The sequence below is a fragment of the Carcharodon carcharias genome, chromosome 1 (genome assembly GCF_017639515.1).
Source record: "Carcharodon carcharias isolate sCarCar2 chromosome 1, sCarCar2.pri, whole genome shotgun sequence".
Classification (NCBI taxonomy): Eukaryota; Metazoa; Chordata; class Chondrichthyes; order Lamniformes; family Lamnidae; genus Carcharodon; species Carcharodon carcharias.
This window is the reverse complement of record NC_054467.1, coordinates 103,060,811-103,079,965: the sequence shown is the minus strand read 5'-3', so window position 1 is coordinate 103,079,965 and position 19,155 is coordinate 103,060,811. Positions and strand designations below refer to the sequence as shown.

Sequence of the window (19,155 nt, the reverse complement as noted above, 5' to 3'; positions counted from 1 at the left end):
TTGCCCAGAGAGGGGGTAGAAGACTTCGCCATGGGCCTCCAGTATGTCCAGTAAGCGCCTGAGGGAGGCATTGCTAAATTTGGGGGTAGCATGTTTTTTCCCTTTGGCAGCCATGGTTTTGCAGTAGCTTGCAATGCAGTATTAGCTCTGTGCATGGGTGCCCTTTAAATATGGCGCCCAGATTACTGAAAGCCTGAGGTGATGGCAGGGCGGACGAATCAGAGGCCGCCCCATCAGCGATCCGGCGTGTTTCCCGGGAATGCATTATATTAATGAGGTATGACGCACCAGGATTGGGATGTTGCGGCTGGCGGGTAAAACATCCTTTCTCCCTCCCGCTACCACACTTAGTGTAAATCAATAGCGCAAATAGAGTCATTACATTCAGTACACAACTACCGAGCCTCAGAAAGCTGCAGCAGGGAAACTGCTGTCTTTCAAACTGAATTGATGGAAGAATACTTTCCTTTGATACAAATCTTAAAATCCCTTCGACAGCATTTCAAAAAAACACAAACATATATTTACAACAAATTAAGAAGGTCTCCCACTGTCACCCCGGTGTAACTACTACCTCCAGAATCGTAAGAGAGACAGGGTGGGGGCAGGATGGATACAGTAAACTAAAACAAAAAAACAAGAAATGAAAAAAAAGGATTGTCTGCACCATTTATGTAAAACAAGTTTTTCTAAACAATTGAAAAGGACATAGATGTGCACTTTGACCAAAAGAGCAGCACAAGCTCTCACATGCCCCCTGTTTCAGTCAAATCACCTTATAACCAACTGCTATCGCGGGCCTTCGCTTCAATCTTTTCCATTAAAACATCATTTTACTTGTCAGCCTTTAATCTTATTGAAGGGACATATGAAGAAAGGTATTGAACATTACTTCACAAATTGCTGCTTTATTCACTTCTTCACCACATGTTTTTTTAAGTCATTCATGGGATGTGGGTGTTGCTGGCTAGGCCAACATTTCTTGCCTGTCCCTAACTGCCCTTGAGAAGGTAGTGGTGATCTGCCTTCTTGAACCACTGCAGTCCATGTGGTGTAGTGCTGTTATGAAGAGAGTTCCAGGATTTTGACCTAGTGACAGTAAAGGAACGGTGATATATTTCCAAGTCAGGATGATGAGTGGCTTGGAGGAGAACTTCCAGGTGGTGGTGTTCCCATTTATCTGCTGCCCTTGTCCTTCTAGGTGGTAGTAGATGTGGGTTTGGAAGGTGCTGTCTAAAGATCTTTGGTGAGTTCCTGCAGCGTATCTTGCAGATTGTATACACTGCTTCTACTATGCATCGGTGGTGGAGGCAGTGAATGTTTGTGGATGTGGTGCCAATCAAGTGGGCTGCTTTGTTCTGGACGGTGTCAAGCTTCTTGAGTGTCAGAGCTGCACTCATCCAAGTAAGTGGAGAATATTCCATCACACTCCTGACGTACGTTGTAGATGGTGGGCTGGCTTAGGGGAGTCAGGAGGTGAGTTACTCATCGCACGATTCCTAGCCTCTGACCTGCTCTTGTAGCCAAAGTATTTATATGGCTAGTCCAATTCAGTTTTTGGTCAATGGTAACCCCCAGGGTGTTGATAGTGGGGGATTTAGCAATGGCAATGCCATTAAATGTCAGGGGGCGATGGTTAGATTCTCTCTTGTTGGAGATGGTCATTGCCTGGCATTTGTTTTGCACAAATGTTACTTGCCACTTGTCAGCCCAAGCCTGGATATTGTCCAGGTCTTGCTGCCTTTGGATATAAACTGATTCAGTTTCTGAGGAGTTGCGAATGGTGCTGAACATTGTGCAATCATCAGCGAACATCCCTACTTCTGACCATATAATGGAAGGAAGGTCATTGATGAAGCAGCTGAAGATGGTTGGTCCTAGGACACTACCCTGAGGAACTCCTGCAGTGATGTCTTGGAACTGAGATGATTGACCTCTAATAACCTCTACCATCTTCCTTGTGCTAGCTTCAGTGAGCAGGTTATTGCTAAGCAAGTGCCATTTGATAGCACTGTTGATGATCCCTTCCACCACTTTACTGGTGATCGAGAGTAGACTGTTGGGACGCTAATTGGCCGGGTCCAATTTGTCCCGCTTTTTATGTACAGGGCATACCTGGGAAATTTTCCACATTGCCGGGTAGATGCCAGTGTTGTAGCTCTACTAGGACAGCTTGGCTAGGGGCATGGGAAACCTATTGCCTTTATGTTTATGGTCTCAATCTATCATGTGTGGAAGAGATTAACACAACCAAAAATATGGCTGGCTTCTTCAATCAACTAACAATTCATTAAACTCAAGGGCTAAACTTTCACTTTGGGGGTGGGTATTTTCATGTCCCAAACCCAAACAGTAAAACATATGGTTAACAAGGTTCTTAATTAGGCTAATTGCTGCCTGTCTGACAGGGGTGCCTGCCCCAAACCCACCTTCCCCAAAATCGCCGGTGTCGGGAACAGTGCTGGGAAAGTGATGCGCCTGCTGGCACTGGTGTCTTTGGGCCCCGTCCACCTCTATTCCCGACTTCAGGGGAGTCCTGACCTCAGCAGGTCCCAAGAATCCTGACCAAAGAGAAAATCACCATCATTTTAGCTCAATGAGAAGCTGATGGGGAATGGGTGGGAGACTGGTTTTACAACCCAGGTGATTTTACTCTCCATAGGCTTGATTGAGTTCAAATTAGCCCCAGCAATTTAGGGGATGATTTTCTGTCCTCCTATTACAATGATAGACTTTAAAGTACAGCATTACTATGGGTTTATTACAGGAAGACGCACTAGTTCACTAGCTGTGTATTTGCATAGTTAAATACTATGTGCCAGCTTCACAATTGGACACAGTCAGCACCTAACTGCTGATATGATAATGCCCTTTGCAGGTATGACTGTGCTGTTCTGTTTCAGATGTAGAAAACCATAACTCTGAAGCTGCTAAGCTGGGAACTCACAACTCACTGCCTAACACATTAATAAACATCACATTGTGCAAGACAGTAAAGCTCAGACTGGCCGAACAGTGCCAGAATAGCAAACGGGTATATTATTCCAATCGGACTTGAATCATATATTCTCCAAATCCCTTTATTGTAATTATTCTCAAGCAATCTCAACACCAAATTTTCTGTTATCTTTTTTCTCTCCATCTCACCTCTCCAGCTTCACAGGCATCAGAAGCTTCTGGTATTTTATCCAAGTGACTGTGCTTCATGCACAAACATGACAGCAGGCTATCTGATCACTCAACAGGGAGAGCAATTTCCCTGAACCTGGCCCTAATGTCTGGACATAGTCGGACACTTGCCTTCAAGGACCACTGACCAGCTATCAGGAACTGCAGCAGCCTTATCTAGTCTTCCTTGTCCCTAACCCAGGAATGAGCCTGATTGGCTGCCCATCTCATAGGAGCAGGTGGCCTTGCCAGGCACCTAACCCATCTCCCCCAAAATGGCTGGTCCTCAGTCCAATATGGACTGAGTGTTATCAAGCACAATAGTTGCCATGTTGTTACAATGTCTGCTGGGTGGTGCCAGTGGCAGAATGAAAACTCAACTTCATTGGTGTCATTTGGAAGTTAAAAAAGTCCTCGCATAAATGTATGATAAATGTATAACTGGAAGCAAAGCTATGTCTAAGGACATCCCAAAGCACTTCACTGCTAATGAAGCAGAGTCACTTATGTAATGTATGGAAATACAGCAGCCATTCCACAGAGAGCAAGATCACACAAACAGCAATGAGATACACAATCTAACAATCTATCATAGTGGTGCTGGCTGAAATATAAATACTGACAGGACACTGGGAGAACTCCACTGCTCATTTTCCAATAGTGCCACAGAATACTTTACATCCATCTGAGAAGTCACATGGGGCAGAATCTTTCATGTGGCTGGTGGGCTCGGCGAGAATGGTCCGGAACCGATTGCCACCCGCGATTGGCTCCATGCCGCTATTTTACGTGGATGGGCCAATTAAGGCCCGTTCAGTGTAATACGCGGCCTCAGGGAGATTGAATCAATATTAAAATTATTAAATAAAAGTTTTATAAATTTATTTAATCATGTCCCCTCAAGTAATGGGACATGTTTTTATATTTCTGAGAAAAGATTTATTGAATAAAAGCTTTAGGAAACCTCATCTCTCTCGTGGATGAGGTTTCCTAAAAAAGTGTGAAGGCTGCCTGGCCTTTTCATCTGTCCGCCAACCGTAAGGTTAGAAGGGCAGAATTAACAAGTACTTCAATTAATTTCTTAATGGCCTGAATAGGCTGTTTACATATTGGCGGGCGTGCAGCTGACTCCAGCACGCGCCTACCGAACAAAATATCACAGGAATGCGCAATGACATCGGGATGCACGCCCGACGTCATTGTGTGTTATTTTATGTGTCAGCGTGTCAGGCCTGCTCCCGCACACCGACTGAAAAGTCCTGCCCATGGAGTTTCAGTTTAATATCATGCCTGAACGACAACACCTCTGACAGTGTAGCACTCCCTCAGGACATCATAGTCTCAAGCCTCCAGAATGGAGCTTGGACACATGACTTATACAGAGGTAAGGATACTCACTGAGTCAGTGCTAACACTTGACAATGAGCACGCTGAAAATGTTGATAAATACGGAAATCTTTGAGCTCTTTTCTACTGTTGTGCTTGCATCTATCTCTATGATCTCGTGTGATTATACTAATTATGCCAGATGCCTCTTTTTAATTGGCAAATAAACACTTAACTGTATATAATATTAACAGAGGGGACAGTGGAGAGTTATAAGAGGCAGTTGGAAATGTGAGTTAGAGGAAGCATTGCAAACATTAGAAGCAATGGTTCATTTATTTGTAACTCAAGCCCACATGCAACGAGTCACAATTGTAATCAATTTTTCGTTCTTTGGTTGGATTAATGATCTAGTAAACGTCTCTCTTGCTGTGTCGACAGCCATTTTGGAACCAATTTGGGTTGAAATTGGATCAGACTCAGTGTTTAGAATTGTATGCTTCATTTAACTGAGAGTCAACCAAATTACAGGAAGAATTTGACAATATTGAAATCATGATGGAACAGCACTATTATGCATTTATGTCCTGTCATCAGACATGAAAGTATCAATGTGGCACTGGCACCTAAATTCAATATTGGTGTGCTAGTTTTAAAATAATAAAACAGACACAATGATCAGTTTAGCAGGACAGAGGGGTATGTGCTCAATTGGCAAGGGCATTTGGGCTAAATTGGTTGAGGCCTATTTTTAGGCACATCTGGTGGCTGTTTGAAACGAGCAATGGTTGCATTTCAACATTGAAATAATAGTCCTGTGTCCCTCTCAGACTGGACTCCTAAATTTGTTCAGTCTGTTAGCTCTACCTGATTAGTACTTCTGGTTTTGGAGATGCTAAGCAATGCTTCTTAAAGAAATTGTCGGAGACCAATCAAAAAGAGGCTTCAAAGCTTGGTAATTTTGTTTTTTTTATGGAATTGGCTGCAGCAGGATTGCTCCACTTGGATCTACAAAATAAATGCTGATTTCCACCTACTCCTCATATACTGATCCATGATCCTTGGGCCCAGTTAAGCGAGCGACATGAGGCACTTGATTGGTTCCCAAAGCCCAGCCGAATTATGGTAATGGGACCCAAAGGCAAGTTTAGTTTGTTCCTCTCTGTTTTTCCTCAAGTTCTAAAATAAAACACCAGCATCACACTCAGTTTGGGCCACTAGCCAACGTAGATCTGCTTGTTTCTCTTAGCAACACATTTTCAGTTGAAGATAATATACTTATGAGAGTAAATTAGAGGGGGCTGTTTTAATCTCCTTAAGTACCAAGCACAGTAAAGCCAGGCTGGTCCAAAGAAATCCAGAATACGATTAAGTATCAGCTTGAAAAAGCATTGTATAATAAGCTTGCCCCGAAAAGGTAATAAGTGCTGTTAGGTAAATATTATTCACAAAGTACAATTATTAATGATCAGATCACCCATTAATGGTCATTAGTTGATGCATTATCATTTTGAAAAGACATGGCAACAGATTTTGCAGTTTGGACATTAAGTGTACTGGTGTGTTTTTTAAATTAATATTTCAATTATTTTTGCTAATATATTTCATCACAATATGTGATACAATTTAGTAACCTACAAGTAATCACATTCAAGGTGTTTTTCTCCCCCTGCAATTTCTTCCAGCTGAGCATGCTACTAACTTACTTATTGAATTAGAAGTTATCTTTTGTTGCATGATTTATTTTTATCTTCATTGATTTGTTCATCTGGTTTGGTCAACCATTTTGTCCTGAACTCCAACAATTTTCTCATCTCCTGCCAAGCTCCCGTGTGTATTTGCATTGATTGCTTCTACAGATCCTCCCTCATTTCCTTTCCCTAAACTGCCTTATTTTGATTAGACTGGTTCATATATCCTCAAGCTACTTCTGTGCCTTAAAGCTTTTGTTCCAATTTTGCCAAACTTATTTTCCAAATCTGTGGCAACATTCATTTAGCTAAGGCAATCTCAGACTCTAGCTTTGAGAACTTGAGTACTATAACTTCAGGTAATTTTCAACTGGAAACTGTGGACTAATTCTTTGCAGCATTTAAATGTACATTAAAAAGTAATTTGCTGTTGGAAGAAGATGGTTTGTGAATGATTAACAATAAGATAATTAGATGGATCAGAAGGGAAGCTGCATTCTCAGATTGAATGGATTTCATATCCTGTCTATTCATAAAATCAGTCTGCAACCCTTTCCATACTTTGCTACATTCAATGTTTTAATGGGCACAGCAAGTAGTACAATAGATATATGGAAAAACAATTGAATGCTGGGCAGAATGGTTGAAAATCTTAATAGCTCTGAGAGCTTTCACATCAGACCTAATGGAAAGTCAACATCATTTTCTCATTTACAATCTCCTCGACAATTACTGCAAAGAGGTCTGGTTCAATACAACATTACGGGGATTAGAAAGGCCTCAAAAGTATTCTTACATTTATTAGTCATTCAGCTTGTAATTAAAATGTTTAGGAAGATAGTAATATAAAGAGATGGAAAAGACCAAGGCAACATATTAGACCAGAGTTCAAAAAATACCATAAATTTCTTATATCCTTCAATCACTTTGTTCACCAAAACACACTATGCAGCTTGTAAGGAAACTGATAACTCTAATTTATACTGATAAATGTTTAATTTATGAGCTGTAACAGCGATGTAATATTCAAAACAATGCAATGAAAAGCTGAGTGTTTGACTCAAAGTCTATAATGGTATCATGCAATGATAAATAATAATTCAAATCTCAGTTCAAGACTTTGTCCTGAAGTGTGTAATATGGTTACTGCTAAAATCGCAGTTTCCACTGAAAAAATACATCCATCAAATGCGTTAGCTGTGGCTCAGTTGATAGTGCTCTCGCTTATGAATCAGAAGGTTCTGGGTTTAAGTCTCAACCCAAGACTTGAACACAAAAAAGACACATCAGTGCAGGGCTGATGGAGTCCTGTACTGTCGGAGGTGCTGTTTTGCAGTTGAGACATTAAATTGAGGCCCCGCCTGCCCTTTCAGATTCCATGACACGAAAAGATTCCATGACACTATTTCAAAGAGGAACAGGGGAATTTTCCCTGGTGTCCTTGTGAAAATATAACCTTCAATCAGCATCATAAAAATAGACCATCGGTCATTACCACATTACTGTTTATGGGACTCTGCTGTGCACAAATTGGCTACTGCATATCTACCTTACAATAAATGTACTTCAAAAGTACTTGATTGGTTATAATGTGCTTTGGGATGTCAGGTAATTGTGAAAAGTGCTATATAAATGCAAAACAAAAACAGAATTACCTGGAAAAACTCAGCAGGTCTGGCAGCATCGGCGGAGAAGAAAAGAGTTGACGTTTCGAGTCCTCATGACCCTTCGACAGAACTATAAATGCAAATCTTTCTTTTCTCTCAAATTTAATCAAAGGTATGCAGTGGAATATAAGGAATAGTTTATAACATTCATTCAGCCAGACATTAACAAATCCATGGCCTGCTGAAAAGCCTAAAAAGCACAATGTCATTTTACGCTCTAACAAGTGTTGATTGGCATAAGACGAGACTTCCACCCGTCACAGAGAGGATGTCCTGCCTTGGAGAGCTGCCAGCCAATCAGATTGGATTCCAGTCTCTCCAGGAACAGCACTGAAGTGGCCAGAAGAGGCACTGCACAGAGCTGCCTGGAACTAAGTGCCAGGAACCGGAGGGCAGGTAAGTGGCAGGGGTCCTAGGGCGGGGAGGGGAGGAAAGGCTTGAGGGAGGAACGGGCAGGGTCATCACAAGGGGGGGGTGGTGACCAGGGTCCCAGCTGATGGTCCAGGATGGGAGGGAGGTCCATAGCTCACCAGATCTTAAGGACAGAGTGCCCCAGACAGAAAGGGGCTACTGATGGAGGCGGCCCACCCCTTCCCGCCCAAGATCAAACGCTATTCGTTTTCGGGTTTGCCCCCTGATATGTCATCTGCCCGCCAGCCTAAAAATTGAGGCTGGGCAGAAAAGACCCTTAAGTGGCCTTAAGTGGCCACTTAAGGGCCTTCATTGGGGCTAGGGTGGGCCTGCCTGCCCCACTGTAAAATCATGACCAGGTTGGGGCGGGCAGGATCCCAGAGTGAATCCCATCCATTTCACACCCCTTCCCCTGCCTCAGAACCCACCGGGGTGGGGAAGGCGGGGAGAGTGTAAAATTCTGTCCCATATATCTCCTAAAGAATAGTCCAAAAAACACTAAGCACCATGTCTATAAACAGAATGTCACAACCCTTACCTATCAAACAAGGGCTTCTCACCACAGTCGAAGGCCTCTTGTAACTCCTTAACAAGATTTGCCTGACCAGGTAGTCGGAAAAGACCCTCTTCCTTCAGTCCTCTCTGACGAATGAAGTCTGCACACTGCTCCACGAGTGTTGGTGCCATGTGTGTCCCATACCTGCGTTCATACCGTACAGTGTCCTCAAGACGTTGGCCAAAGATACCTGTTGAATCACAAACACCAAGACAACAGCTTAGCCAATGGCAATTTATTCCAGGCGAAACAAGCACCTGACCAAACAGATAATCTAGGAGGGAAATGCTCCTGGAAAGAAGATATAATCACATTAGTTAAATCACTAATTAAATGGCCGAACACTAGGCCATCAGAGCCAACCTCTACTCAAAGACATTATGCTTCACCTTTCTGACTTATAAGACCTTAATCATTCAATGTGTGCATTTCACTTTAGCACATGAAAACCCATGTGCTCTAACACAGGGGAAACTATTGACAATCTATGATGGAAAGTTTCTTGTTGGTCACAACCAACTATTCAGCAATTAAATGTCCCATCTGACCTTCTAAAGCTCAATGCGTGTTTGCTGCAATACAGAGAAAAACAATTGTAAGTGTGGAGATATATTTTCATACACTGTGAAGAAATTTGCACAGTAAAAACATTCAATCCCAGCTGACAGGTTATATACAGACTGGCAGCCTTCACTGCTTTTTAAATAGCTGCTGACATTATCCAAAATGTGTCACATGCTCCAACAGAACTTACCTTTTCTGAAGCTAAAACATCGCTTTATTTTCCTGTAGGTATCTTTGGGGAGGAAAGTGGGGTATGTCAAAGCACTCGTTGTGCAGAATATGATATTCTTATTCTCAGGCATTGCAAAGTGAATTTTGTCTGTGCTGCATACGTTGTCCACATGAACTATTCTTCAAGCTGGGCCAGCCACTGATTATTATCAGGCTCCAAAGACACAAAGAAATATAACAATCTGTGATATTTCACAAGCAATTAGCTATCAAAGAAAAGCTTGAAAGTCCCATCAGTGTGCTCACTGTAGCGGCAGACATCTTTGAGAGGGACGACTTACAAGCCCTCTGTGAGAAACAACTCCAGCTCTGCAGTCTATCTGTGTTACTTGCTGCCTCCAGCAGTGAAACTGGAGGCAGAAAATATTCGGTCAAAAGGAGAACTGACTTTCACTTGACTTGCAGCTGCAGTCACATGCAGTAGCTTTCCAGCAGGCAATTAATGATCTCTTTGGCATGCATAGGTAGTGCCAATCCACGAACCCTTAAGAGAGAGAGAGAGAGAGTGCAGTCAGTTTGCATCCCCCAACTGCCTCCTTTTATGTTGGTCCTGCAGTCTTCTGCTGTCATTAGTCAAAAGCACAGACCTTTTATATAATTAGAATCTAATCAAGGAGAGGATCTTGTAAGCAAACATGCATGAAAACAATCGTTTCTTTCTCCCTCATTACCTTATTTCTTTGGACCTTCATTAACCAGCCAGTGTAAGGCCTCTCCCACTCTCTGAGCTCCCAGCCAGCAAACAATAATGTAATCACGTGTAGGTAAATGATTAATAGAGAGTCATGGTCTGTAATTGAAGCTGGCATTCTGTGTATGTTAAGTGGAGCAGTGTTGGCAGTAATTGCTTAGATTAGGGGGAGTGTTTTCTCAGCTCCTTTGTGAAGGTGAGGGGCATTGCCTGGTACTCACTGGTTTAGAAGCAGATGGCCTGATGCTAGATGACTGATCAATATGTCACTTAATTCTCTCAAACATAGCTTACTTACTTGAGGCACCGTTTTATTGTGATTTATTTTTTGTCACCCTGATTTTATGCCTATTAAAACCTTCAATCACTTTCTGCTCAAAATATTTGAGATACTGCAAATTACTGAAACAAAACTTAGAAGAGAATTTGGTTCACTGGACATGATCATGCACCCATATTATTTAATGTTGAAGAGTCAAAGACTTTGCTTTTTATGAACAAGGACAGAAGACACACAGGGTGGAATTGTCCCAGAAATCAGCAAAGTCCGATATCAGGCAGGGAAAATGGCGTTAGACCTGTCGATGGCGATGCCGGCTTTTTCCGTCACATCATATAGCACTTTGTTTTAAAAATGCAGAGGAACAGGTTTCACATCAGATCGCTGGCGGGGAAGTCTCTGATTCATCCGCCCCGCTGTCACCTAAGGTCTTCAGTAATCCAGATGTCATATTTAAAGGATGCCCCTGCACAGAGGCCTCTCTAAGGGATCAAAAGCTGCTCGAAAGTCATGGCTGCCAAAGGGAGGAAATATGCTTCCCCAAATTTAGCGACATCCCCCTCGGGTGCCTACTGGACACAGTGGAGGCCCACTGTGAAGTTCTCAACCCCCACTCTGGATGAAGACTAGCAAACAAGGTCACCAATCCAGCATGGGAGCTAGTGGCAGCGGTAGTCAGCACCAACGCCCTGCAAAAGAGGACAGCCACCCAGTGCCGTAAGAGGGTGAATGATCTCCTCCGTACCGCCAGGATAAGTCACTCTTCTCATCACTCTCAACTCACATACTCACAAACTCATCACACATCCACAGGGATCTCACTCGCTGCCAGTTCAAGGGACATCACCATTCACCCCCTCACACACACCTTCATCTGATCTGCAGATAGTGTCCTCATCCTGTGTATTGTACCACTCACTACCCACACAAGCCAGTCATCCTTCTCAACTGGCAAGACAGGTGTCTCCACTTTCACCATCTGTATTCATGTAGGGCAAGCTGGCACACAACAAAAGGGAGGGTTGCAGATCGGTGGAGGAATGCCTGAAATCAAGGTCCTCACAGACTTTAAAAACAGAGCCATCCAGCTGGCCGTTGATGATCTGGACCGTTCCTGTGCTGACGGTGTGGTCAGACAGCAGGGCAACATCTATCAGACAACCATGCTGTGCATGAGGACCCCTGCACAGCAGCCCGTCCTCTGCCATGCACTAATTATCTCTCCTTGCTTTCGCAGGCACATCTGGGAAATAGCCGAGGGGATCCACGACACAGGTCCTTGACTCCAGCCCTGAGGACAGCTCCTCATGATGCATGCCACCCTCTGTGGAGTGTCCTGCAGTGCTCCGCCAGATCTGTCCAGGCACCGGGACCTCATTTTCAGGGTGCTAATGGGGTGCACAACCAAACCCTGAGTTGCCACATTAGGCTCATTGTACCTTCTCTCAACAGGAGTCTGAGGCCGCGCACTGGCATCGTCAGCCATGTCCTTTGTGGGTAGCCCTTGTCCCCAAGAGCCAACCTTGCATCCTGTGTGGTTCCTGGAAGATGTCAGGTATCTGAGACCTGCTGAGGGTGCACGAGTCATGGATGCTTTCGGGGTATCTTGCGCTTTTGCTTCCTGGCTTGTCTGATCCCTGTTGAAATTGACAAAGGTGTTTGCCTTGGCAAAAATGGCATTCTTAGCTTCCTGGGTACATTTGTGGGTGGAGGCTCACGGGATCCTGCACAGGTGCCCAGTGGAGCCCTGGAAGGAGCCACGGCTGTAGAAATCGAGTGCGGCAGTAACTTTAACTGCCAATGGCAGTGGATTTCCTCCAAGTCCCTGTGGTAACAAATCCAGCAGAAGGTGGCATATGTGCATGACCAGTTCCTTTGACATGTGCAGGCGTTGGTGACACTGGTTCTCACTCATCTGCAGGTAGCACATGCACCGTCTATAGACCCTGGGTCTAGCAATGTGCCTACAAACAATGGCTCTGTGGGAATCATCCTCTGCCTGAGGAGGAGGCCGTGCCACCTCTTGGTCTTCAGGGTTCTGCTCCTCACTTTGGAGAGCCTGGTACCTCCGCCACATTCTTCTCCTTCTCTCCTGCCAATAAGCAATCAGGCAGACATTGAGATCAACAGACTCCATGTTCCTGATGGTCTTCTCACTACAGTGTTAAAGAGAGAGACACTAGGGTCAGCAGTTGCCTCCTGAGGACCACTCTTGGTCAAGTCATCACCTGTGGCTGCCTCTCAAGACCCTTTAACGCATGCCAGAGAGTCCAGGCCACCACATGGATGCCCAGTGTTTAGTGATTGTGATGGCTCACCATGACCACACACAGCACCACCCCACACCACATGACCGAGTGGCAGCAGCTTCAGACACTCGACTGCATCCTGAACTCTCGCTTTTGGTGCAGGCATTGTCCTACCCTGGACTCCGAAGCTTCATGGTTTGCTTGTACCATGAGGGTGAATTTTCAATGTTGACTGAAACACAATGCAAGGAACTAGGAGCGCATCCTCTGTCAGTGTTTGATGGCCACCTTTCCCAACAGGATGCTCAGCCTTGCCCAGTCGCACAATGGTTCTGCAGCACCATAGCACTCTTTTGAGTTTGAAGTGTGTGTGCAAAGGGTTAACAGTAGAGGAGCGATCACTGGCATTGTGAGAAATTAGTGCTGCTTGAGTGGGCACAGTTGCTTGACCAGGACTGATTCCAAACATAGGAAGATGATGGTGTAGTGGTAATGTCACTGGATTAGTAATCCAGGGGCCCAGCCTAATACACTGGGAACATGGGTTCAAATCCCAACATGGCAACTGGTGGAATTTAAATTCAGTTAATAAATTTGGAATATTAAACTAGTCTCAGTAATGATGACTGTGAAACTAACATCAATTGTTGTTAAAAAAAAAACATCTGAAATCTGCCATCCTTACCTGGTCTGGCCTCTGAAATAGCCTAGTAAGCCACTCAGTTCAAGGGCAATTAGGGATGGGCAACAAATGCTGGCCTTGCCAGTGACACCCACATCCCACGAATAAAGGAAAAAAAATTGAGCTCAAGCTAAATGCTCTCAGCTGTGGTGCTCATTATCCATTAGCCTAACCACTTCCTCAACCCACTGCTGCAGCATTTGTTTAAGCTCAAACTTCAGTCAATGCTGCCATGACCCTACCTCCCCACCCTGGCACTCTCACCCTTGCCCCGAGATTGCCCTCTCCCCGGCACCACAAGTTAACCATGAAGAAGCCACTGTGGACATCTGCCTGTGACCTCCCCACCCTGAATCTGTGGAGTCGCTGGGATAATTGTGAGCACCGCGCAGACTTGCGTGCGCTCACCTCCAAGTTCCCCTAAAGGCAAGGTCATCAGGTTCATGCCTTTTAAATGCAGTTCCCTTACTGCGATGCCAAAATTAACAAATTCTCCAGCTTGCCTGTAAAGTATGCCAGACCTCTGATGAATTTATGTCCATAGATAGTCTGGTTTACGTTTTAATTCATTTATGGGATGTGGATATCGCTGGCTAGGCCAGCATTTATGCCCATCCCTAATGGCCCATGTAAGGGTCGTGGTGAGCTGCCTTCTTGAACCGCTGCAGTCCATGTGGTGTAGGTACAATCACATTGCTATTCGGAAGGGAGTTCCAGGATTTTGACTATGAAGGAGCAGCGATATATTTCAAAATCAGGATGGTGAGTGACTTGGAGAGGAACTTCCAGGTGGTGGTGTTCCTATGTGTCTGCTGCCCTTATCCTTCTAGATGGTAGTGGTTGTGGGTTTGGAAGGTGCTGCCTACTGCTCACTGCTGCTACTGTGCGTCGGTGGTGGAGGGAATGAATGTTTGTGGATGTGGTGCCAATCAAGTGGGCTGCTTTGTCCTGGATGGTGTCAAGTTTTTTGAGTGTTGTAGGAGCAGCAGTCATCCAGGCAAGTGGAAAGTATTCCACCACACTCCTGCCTGCCTTGCAGATGGTGGACAGGCTTTGGGGAGTCAGGGGGTGAGTTACTCGCCGCAGGATTCCTTGCCTCCGACCTGCTTTTATAGCCACAGTATTTATATGGCTAGTCCAGTTCAATTTCTGGTCAATGGTAACTCCCAGGATGTTGACAGTGGGGGATTCAGTGATGGTAATGCCATTGAATGTCATGGGTCGATGATTAGATTCTCTCTTGCTGGAGATGCTTATTGCCTGGCACTTGTGTGGCACGAATGTTACTTGCCATTTGGACATGAACTGCTTCAGAGATCACCCGAGATTACCTGAAATGCGCCCTTCTCATTAAAGTTGAGTGCGGTGGTCACGATCACAGCTACACAGGATCCCAAAGCAATTATAGATAAGTACTTAGGATAAATATTCAGTGGTTAATGTTAAGTTAGGTTAAGTATTTTGTTTATTGGTTAGTACTTTTATTGGTTTATTTGTTTAGTGCTTAGGATTTGTTTATAGTAGTTGGAGTTTGTGTTTTTGTGTTAGCTAAGCAGTTAAATATCCTTAAAGCCAAATAAACAATATGAAATCACTGTTAGCTATAACCATAACATGGCTTACATTTGTGTGTCCTGTGTCATGGACTGAAATGTATGTGCTCTCTTATTGTCCATAATCAGTATGTTTTGAATGGGAAGAGGTGTGTTCTTTCTGACCATTGGAGTGTGTATTCCAATTAAATAATTAAGCAGCAAGCTTTCACAAGTTTAAAATAAAGAAAGTTATTTATTCTTACACACTTATCCTGAATTAACGCAGCATCACACACACACACATATAAAGATTGGATACAGATAAAGATAATGCACTTTACTAGATTACAGCTAATTGTCTTTGATTTATGATTTCTGGTCTTCCACACAACAGGTCTGTGGTTTCTTGAATGGATTTAATGATTTAAAGTTGAAGTGAAGGTCTTGGAAAGAGAAGGGTTGTAAGGTTTCTTGTAGTCAAATATCTAGAAGGTTGATTCTTAGGTGAACTTTGAAACTGGAACAGGGTAAATACTTTGGCTGCTTGATGACTTTGCAGCTAGTTTCAGAGTCTGGTTCTCAGCCTGGCTGATGACTGATCATTCTGATGGATCTGCGAGGTCCTGGGGTAATCAAGATACAGTCTCTGAAACCAGCTCCAATCATATAACCACTGGGTTGACACTTCTAAGGCCCAAACAGTCTAGTTTGGATGGGGGAGGCCATTGTGATACAATAGGAAGTTGATAGTGGACATTAAGTTTTGATTTTCCCTTTTGTCCTGTATGAAACATGGAGAGAGGCAGTCTGGAAACTCCACAGCCTTTAGCTGTTGGCCCATCCTTAAACAATGAGAAGTGTGACTTCCACAAATGGCTGTGAGGCATCCTCACCTACGTCCACATTTAATTAGGTATTCACCGGATACTTGATACTGTAGTCCAAATGCCAAAAGTTACATGATTTGTGGCAGCCACCTTAACAGCTTGTGTGTGTTTAAAAGTATTGACTGTAAGCGCATAATATGACATGTCCGTACTGGGCATGACACCTGGAAAACCACATATGCAGGAGGTGCAGCTAACTGCTCAAGCTGGGAATCTCTGATCTTGATGAACAGTTGGCACAACTAAAGTGTAGACAGGAGTTTCCTGGATAACACGTTTCAGCAGGTGGTGGCTCTGCAGCTGTCTAGAGTTTGGGAGACAGTGGGTGACCATGAGGGATCTAGGATGGCTAGTCAGACAATGCAAGAACCTTTACGAGTATGGCACTCACAAATCAGTATTCAATGTTGAATGCCAGTGAGGGCAATGACACCTCGCCTGGGTGGGGAAGGTACAGTCAGAAGCAAATCCGTAACAGATGGGAAATTCAATTGCACAGGGTGGGTATAAGAAAGTAGCAGTGTGGTTGTTATAGGGGATTTGGTAGTTGGGGAAATAGGCAGTTGTTTCTACAACAATAGACATGATCCCCAAAAGGTGTGTTATACCTCCTTAGTGCCTGAAAAAGTAAATCACTAATACAAAAACAAAATACAGTGGATGCTAGAAATCTGAAATAAAAGTAGAAAATGTTGGAAAAGCCCAGCAGGTCTGGCAGTATAGGCAGAGAAAGAAAAATGAGTTAACATTTCAGGTCAATGATCTTTTGTCAGTTCCATTGGGTTGCACCTGAATGGATCACGGGACCAGTGAGGTTGGGCTTAAGTTAATTTAGCAGGGGTAGTATAGCAGGACCTAGAAGTAAAGAGAGACAAACTGCATAGAAAACTCGGAGGGACACAGCAACAGGACAGAGTAACTGTAGAAAGAGCAGGAAGTAGGTGAATGAAAGAAGCAAAGCCCACTAGCATGGTGTTGGAATGGGCATGTGTTCATGCGAGGCATGTTGCAAGTAAGATTGACAATCTGCAGGTGCAAGTTGCCACGCAGGATGATGAAATAATGTTTAATAGAGACCTGACTTAAATATGGGCAGGTATAGGAATTAAACATTCCTGACAGCGACATATCCAGGAGGGATTCTGTCGAAGGGTCATGAGGACTCGAAACGTCAACTCTTTTCTTCTCCGCCGATGCTGCCAGACCTGCTGAGATTTTCCAGGTAATTCTGTTTTTGTTAGGGATTAAAGGGAGCTGTCTAAGGGCAGATCCTCAGATCCTTTCTCCATGCCTCATGATTTTTCACTCTCCTCTTCAGTTGCTTGTCGAGCCTCCCATTTTCAATTTCAATGAACAATATATTTAGGGAAAAGAATTATGTCACACACACTGTTTTATGTTATGGAACACACTAATGTACCTGGAAGTGCAGTGGAATTCAATTCCATCGGAACATTCAAAAGGCAATTGGACATGTATTTGAAGAGCACGTATTTGCAGGGTTATGGGATAAATTGAACTCTTTTAAAGAGCCAGTATAGGTTTGGTGATCTCCTCCTAAACTATAAGATTCTATAATTCTAACCATTTACATGGGTAAGGGGATGGTTCTGTAAACCTCACAGCAATCTGACCATATCGGAAGCAATGAGAAGTAAACTCAGGTTTGTTCTCTGATTACAAGCATTCACCTATCATCTACACACATTGACCTTTTTATTTGACCCCAGCCTAGGAAGACTCCTGAGAACTCGTTCTTGTAAGGCAGAGCCAGCTGGTTTTATAGATAGGCCTATTGGTGAATCATGGAATGGGAATGCAGTTGGAAAGACACTCCACTCACTTCTTGTAGCCAAAAGTAAGAAGAAGTTGAATAGAAGCCCTTGGTCCAGAACAGTCCCTTGTGATGGTCTGCCAAAAAAACCTAAGCATTTACTGTAACATTTGTGCTAACCAAGCCAATATATTAATTGGCCTGTTTGAGTGTGAACCTGATCAAAGCAATTATTTATCAGCGCTGTAACCAAGAGCAAGCTAGTGTTGTTTATTATAGTTCTTATTCACAAGGAAAAGGTTAAAGTTAAATGAAGTAAGTTACTTGCCTGACTCCCCAAAGCTTGTCCACCATCTACAAGACACGAGTCAGGAGTGTGATGGGATGCTCTCCACTTGCCTGGATAAATGCACCTCCAACAACACTCAAGAAGCTGGACCCCAGCCAAGTCAAAGCAGCCATCTTGATTGGCATCCCATCCACCACCTTAAACAATCACTCCCTCCACCACCGAAGCGCAACGGCAGTGGTGTGTACCATTTACGAGATATACTGCAGTGACGATTTTCAGGGAGTTTTGGCTCCCTTTTGAAGAGGTTCGTCAGGGGACACTTATGCTTTCTTTCTGTGGGGGGAGAGGGGAGATCTGGAGAGTGGGCTAGTATTCCTGGTTATGATTCCTGACAGTTCTCTCAACCATGACAAGCATGCAAGATGCACCTATCATTATAATGAGATGAGCTTCCCTTTGCCGTGCAATCTTTGGTAGAGTTGGTGCCAAAGGTCACAAGGGTGCAGAATCAGCATTTACATTAGGATCAAAGATATGAGCTCCTATCTGTTTGCAGCCAAACAATAAAAGAAAGAATAGCCATGTATCTTTTCATGAGAATAATGTTCCTTTAACAGATATTCAATTCTGCTTGGGAACATTGCCAAAAATGGAAACATTCCTAATAAGAAAAATGCACTGGTCAGGTCTGAGCTATCAAATACCCGATGCCTTACACTCTGTTGGCATTAGCATCCAATTACTATTCATTTATGGGCCACAACTGCACAATGAATATAAAACCTAATATACAGAGGAAATTAATATTCAGTGACCACTGACATAATTACCCAGAAGGTATTTGTTCAGAACAGATTAGAAGGTAATGAAGATAGTGGTAACTGGAAAGGGGCCAGTCTGCAAAGCTGGTGCCTAAAAGCCACAAGAAACAAATACTTTGAATTATGCAGTCAATGCCACTCTGATATCGCAGCCTGTTACTTTGCAATAACAGGAGTGTTGATGGAACAACTCAAGATATCACCCAAGATCTTCAGCAGGTCTTTGTTCACTGCTGAATGGCCCTCATACATTCTGCTCTGAATGCTTTTCAGTGAATAATGAAAAAATATATAGTACAACTTTTTTTTTTAAAAAGCTTTTCTCTTCTG

The 19,155-nt window shown here is 43.6% G+C and overlaps 1 protein-coding gene across 5 annotated transcripts in view; it reads right to left on the bottom strand.

The window, feature by feature from the left end:
* The window catches only part of arhgap24 (Rho GTPase activating protein 24), a 545,136-nt gene that overhangs the window by 95,698 nt on the left and 430,283 nt on the right, over positions 1-19,155 (bottom strand). For 4 of the 5 annotated variants that reach the window (XM_041194111.1, XM_041194121.1, XM_041194138.1 and 1 more), the window contains one exon: positions 8,802-9,009. In XM_041194111.1, coding sequence (XP_041050045.1) covers positions 8,802-9,009 — 208 coding nt within the window. Of the gene's footprint in view, positions 1-8,801; positions 9,010-10,285; positions 10,360-19,155 lie in introns of those variants that run through there. The other variant, XM_041194145.1, reaches the window with a different exon arrangement.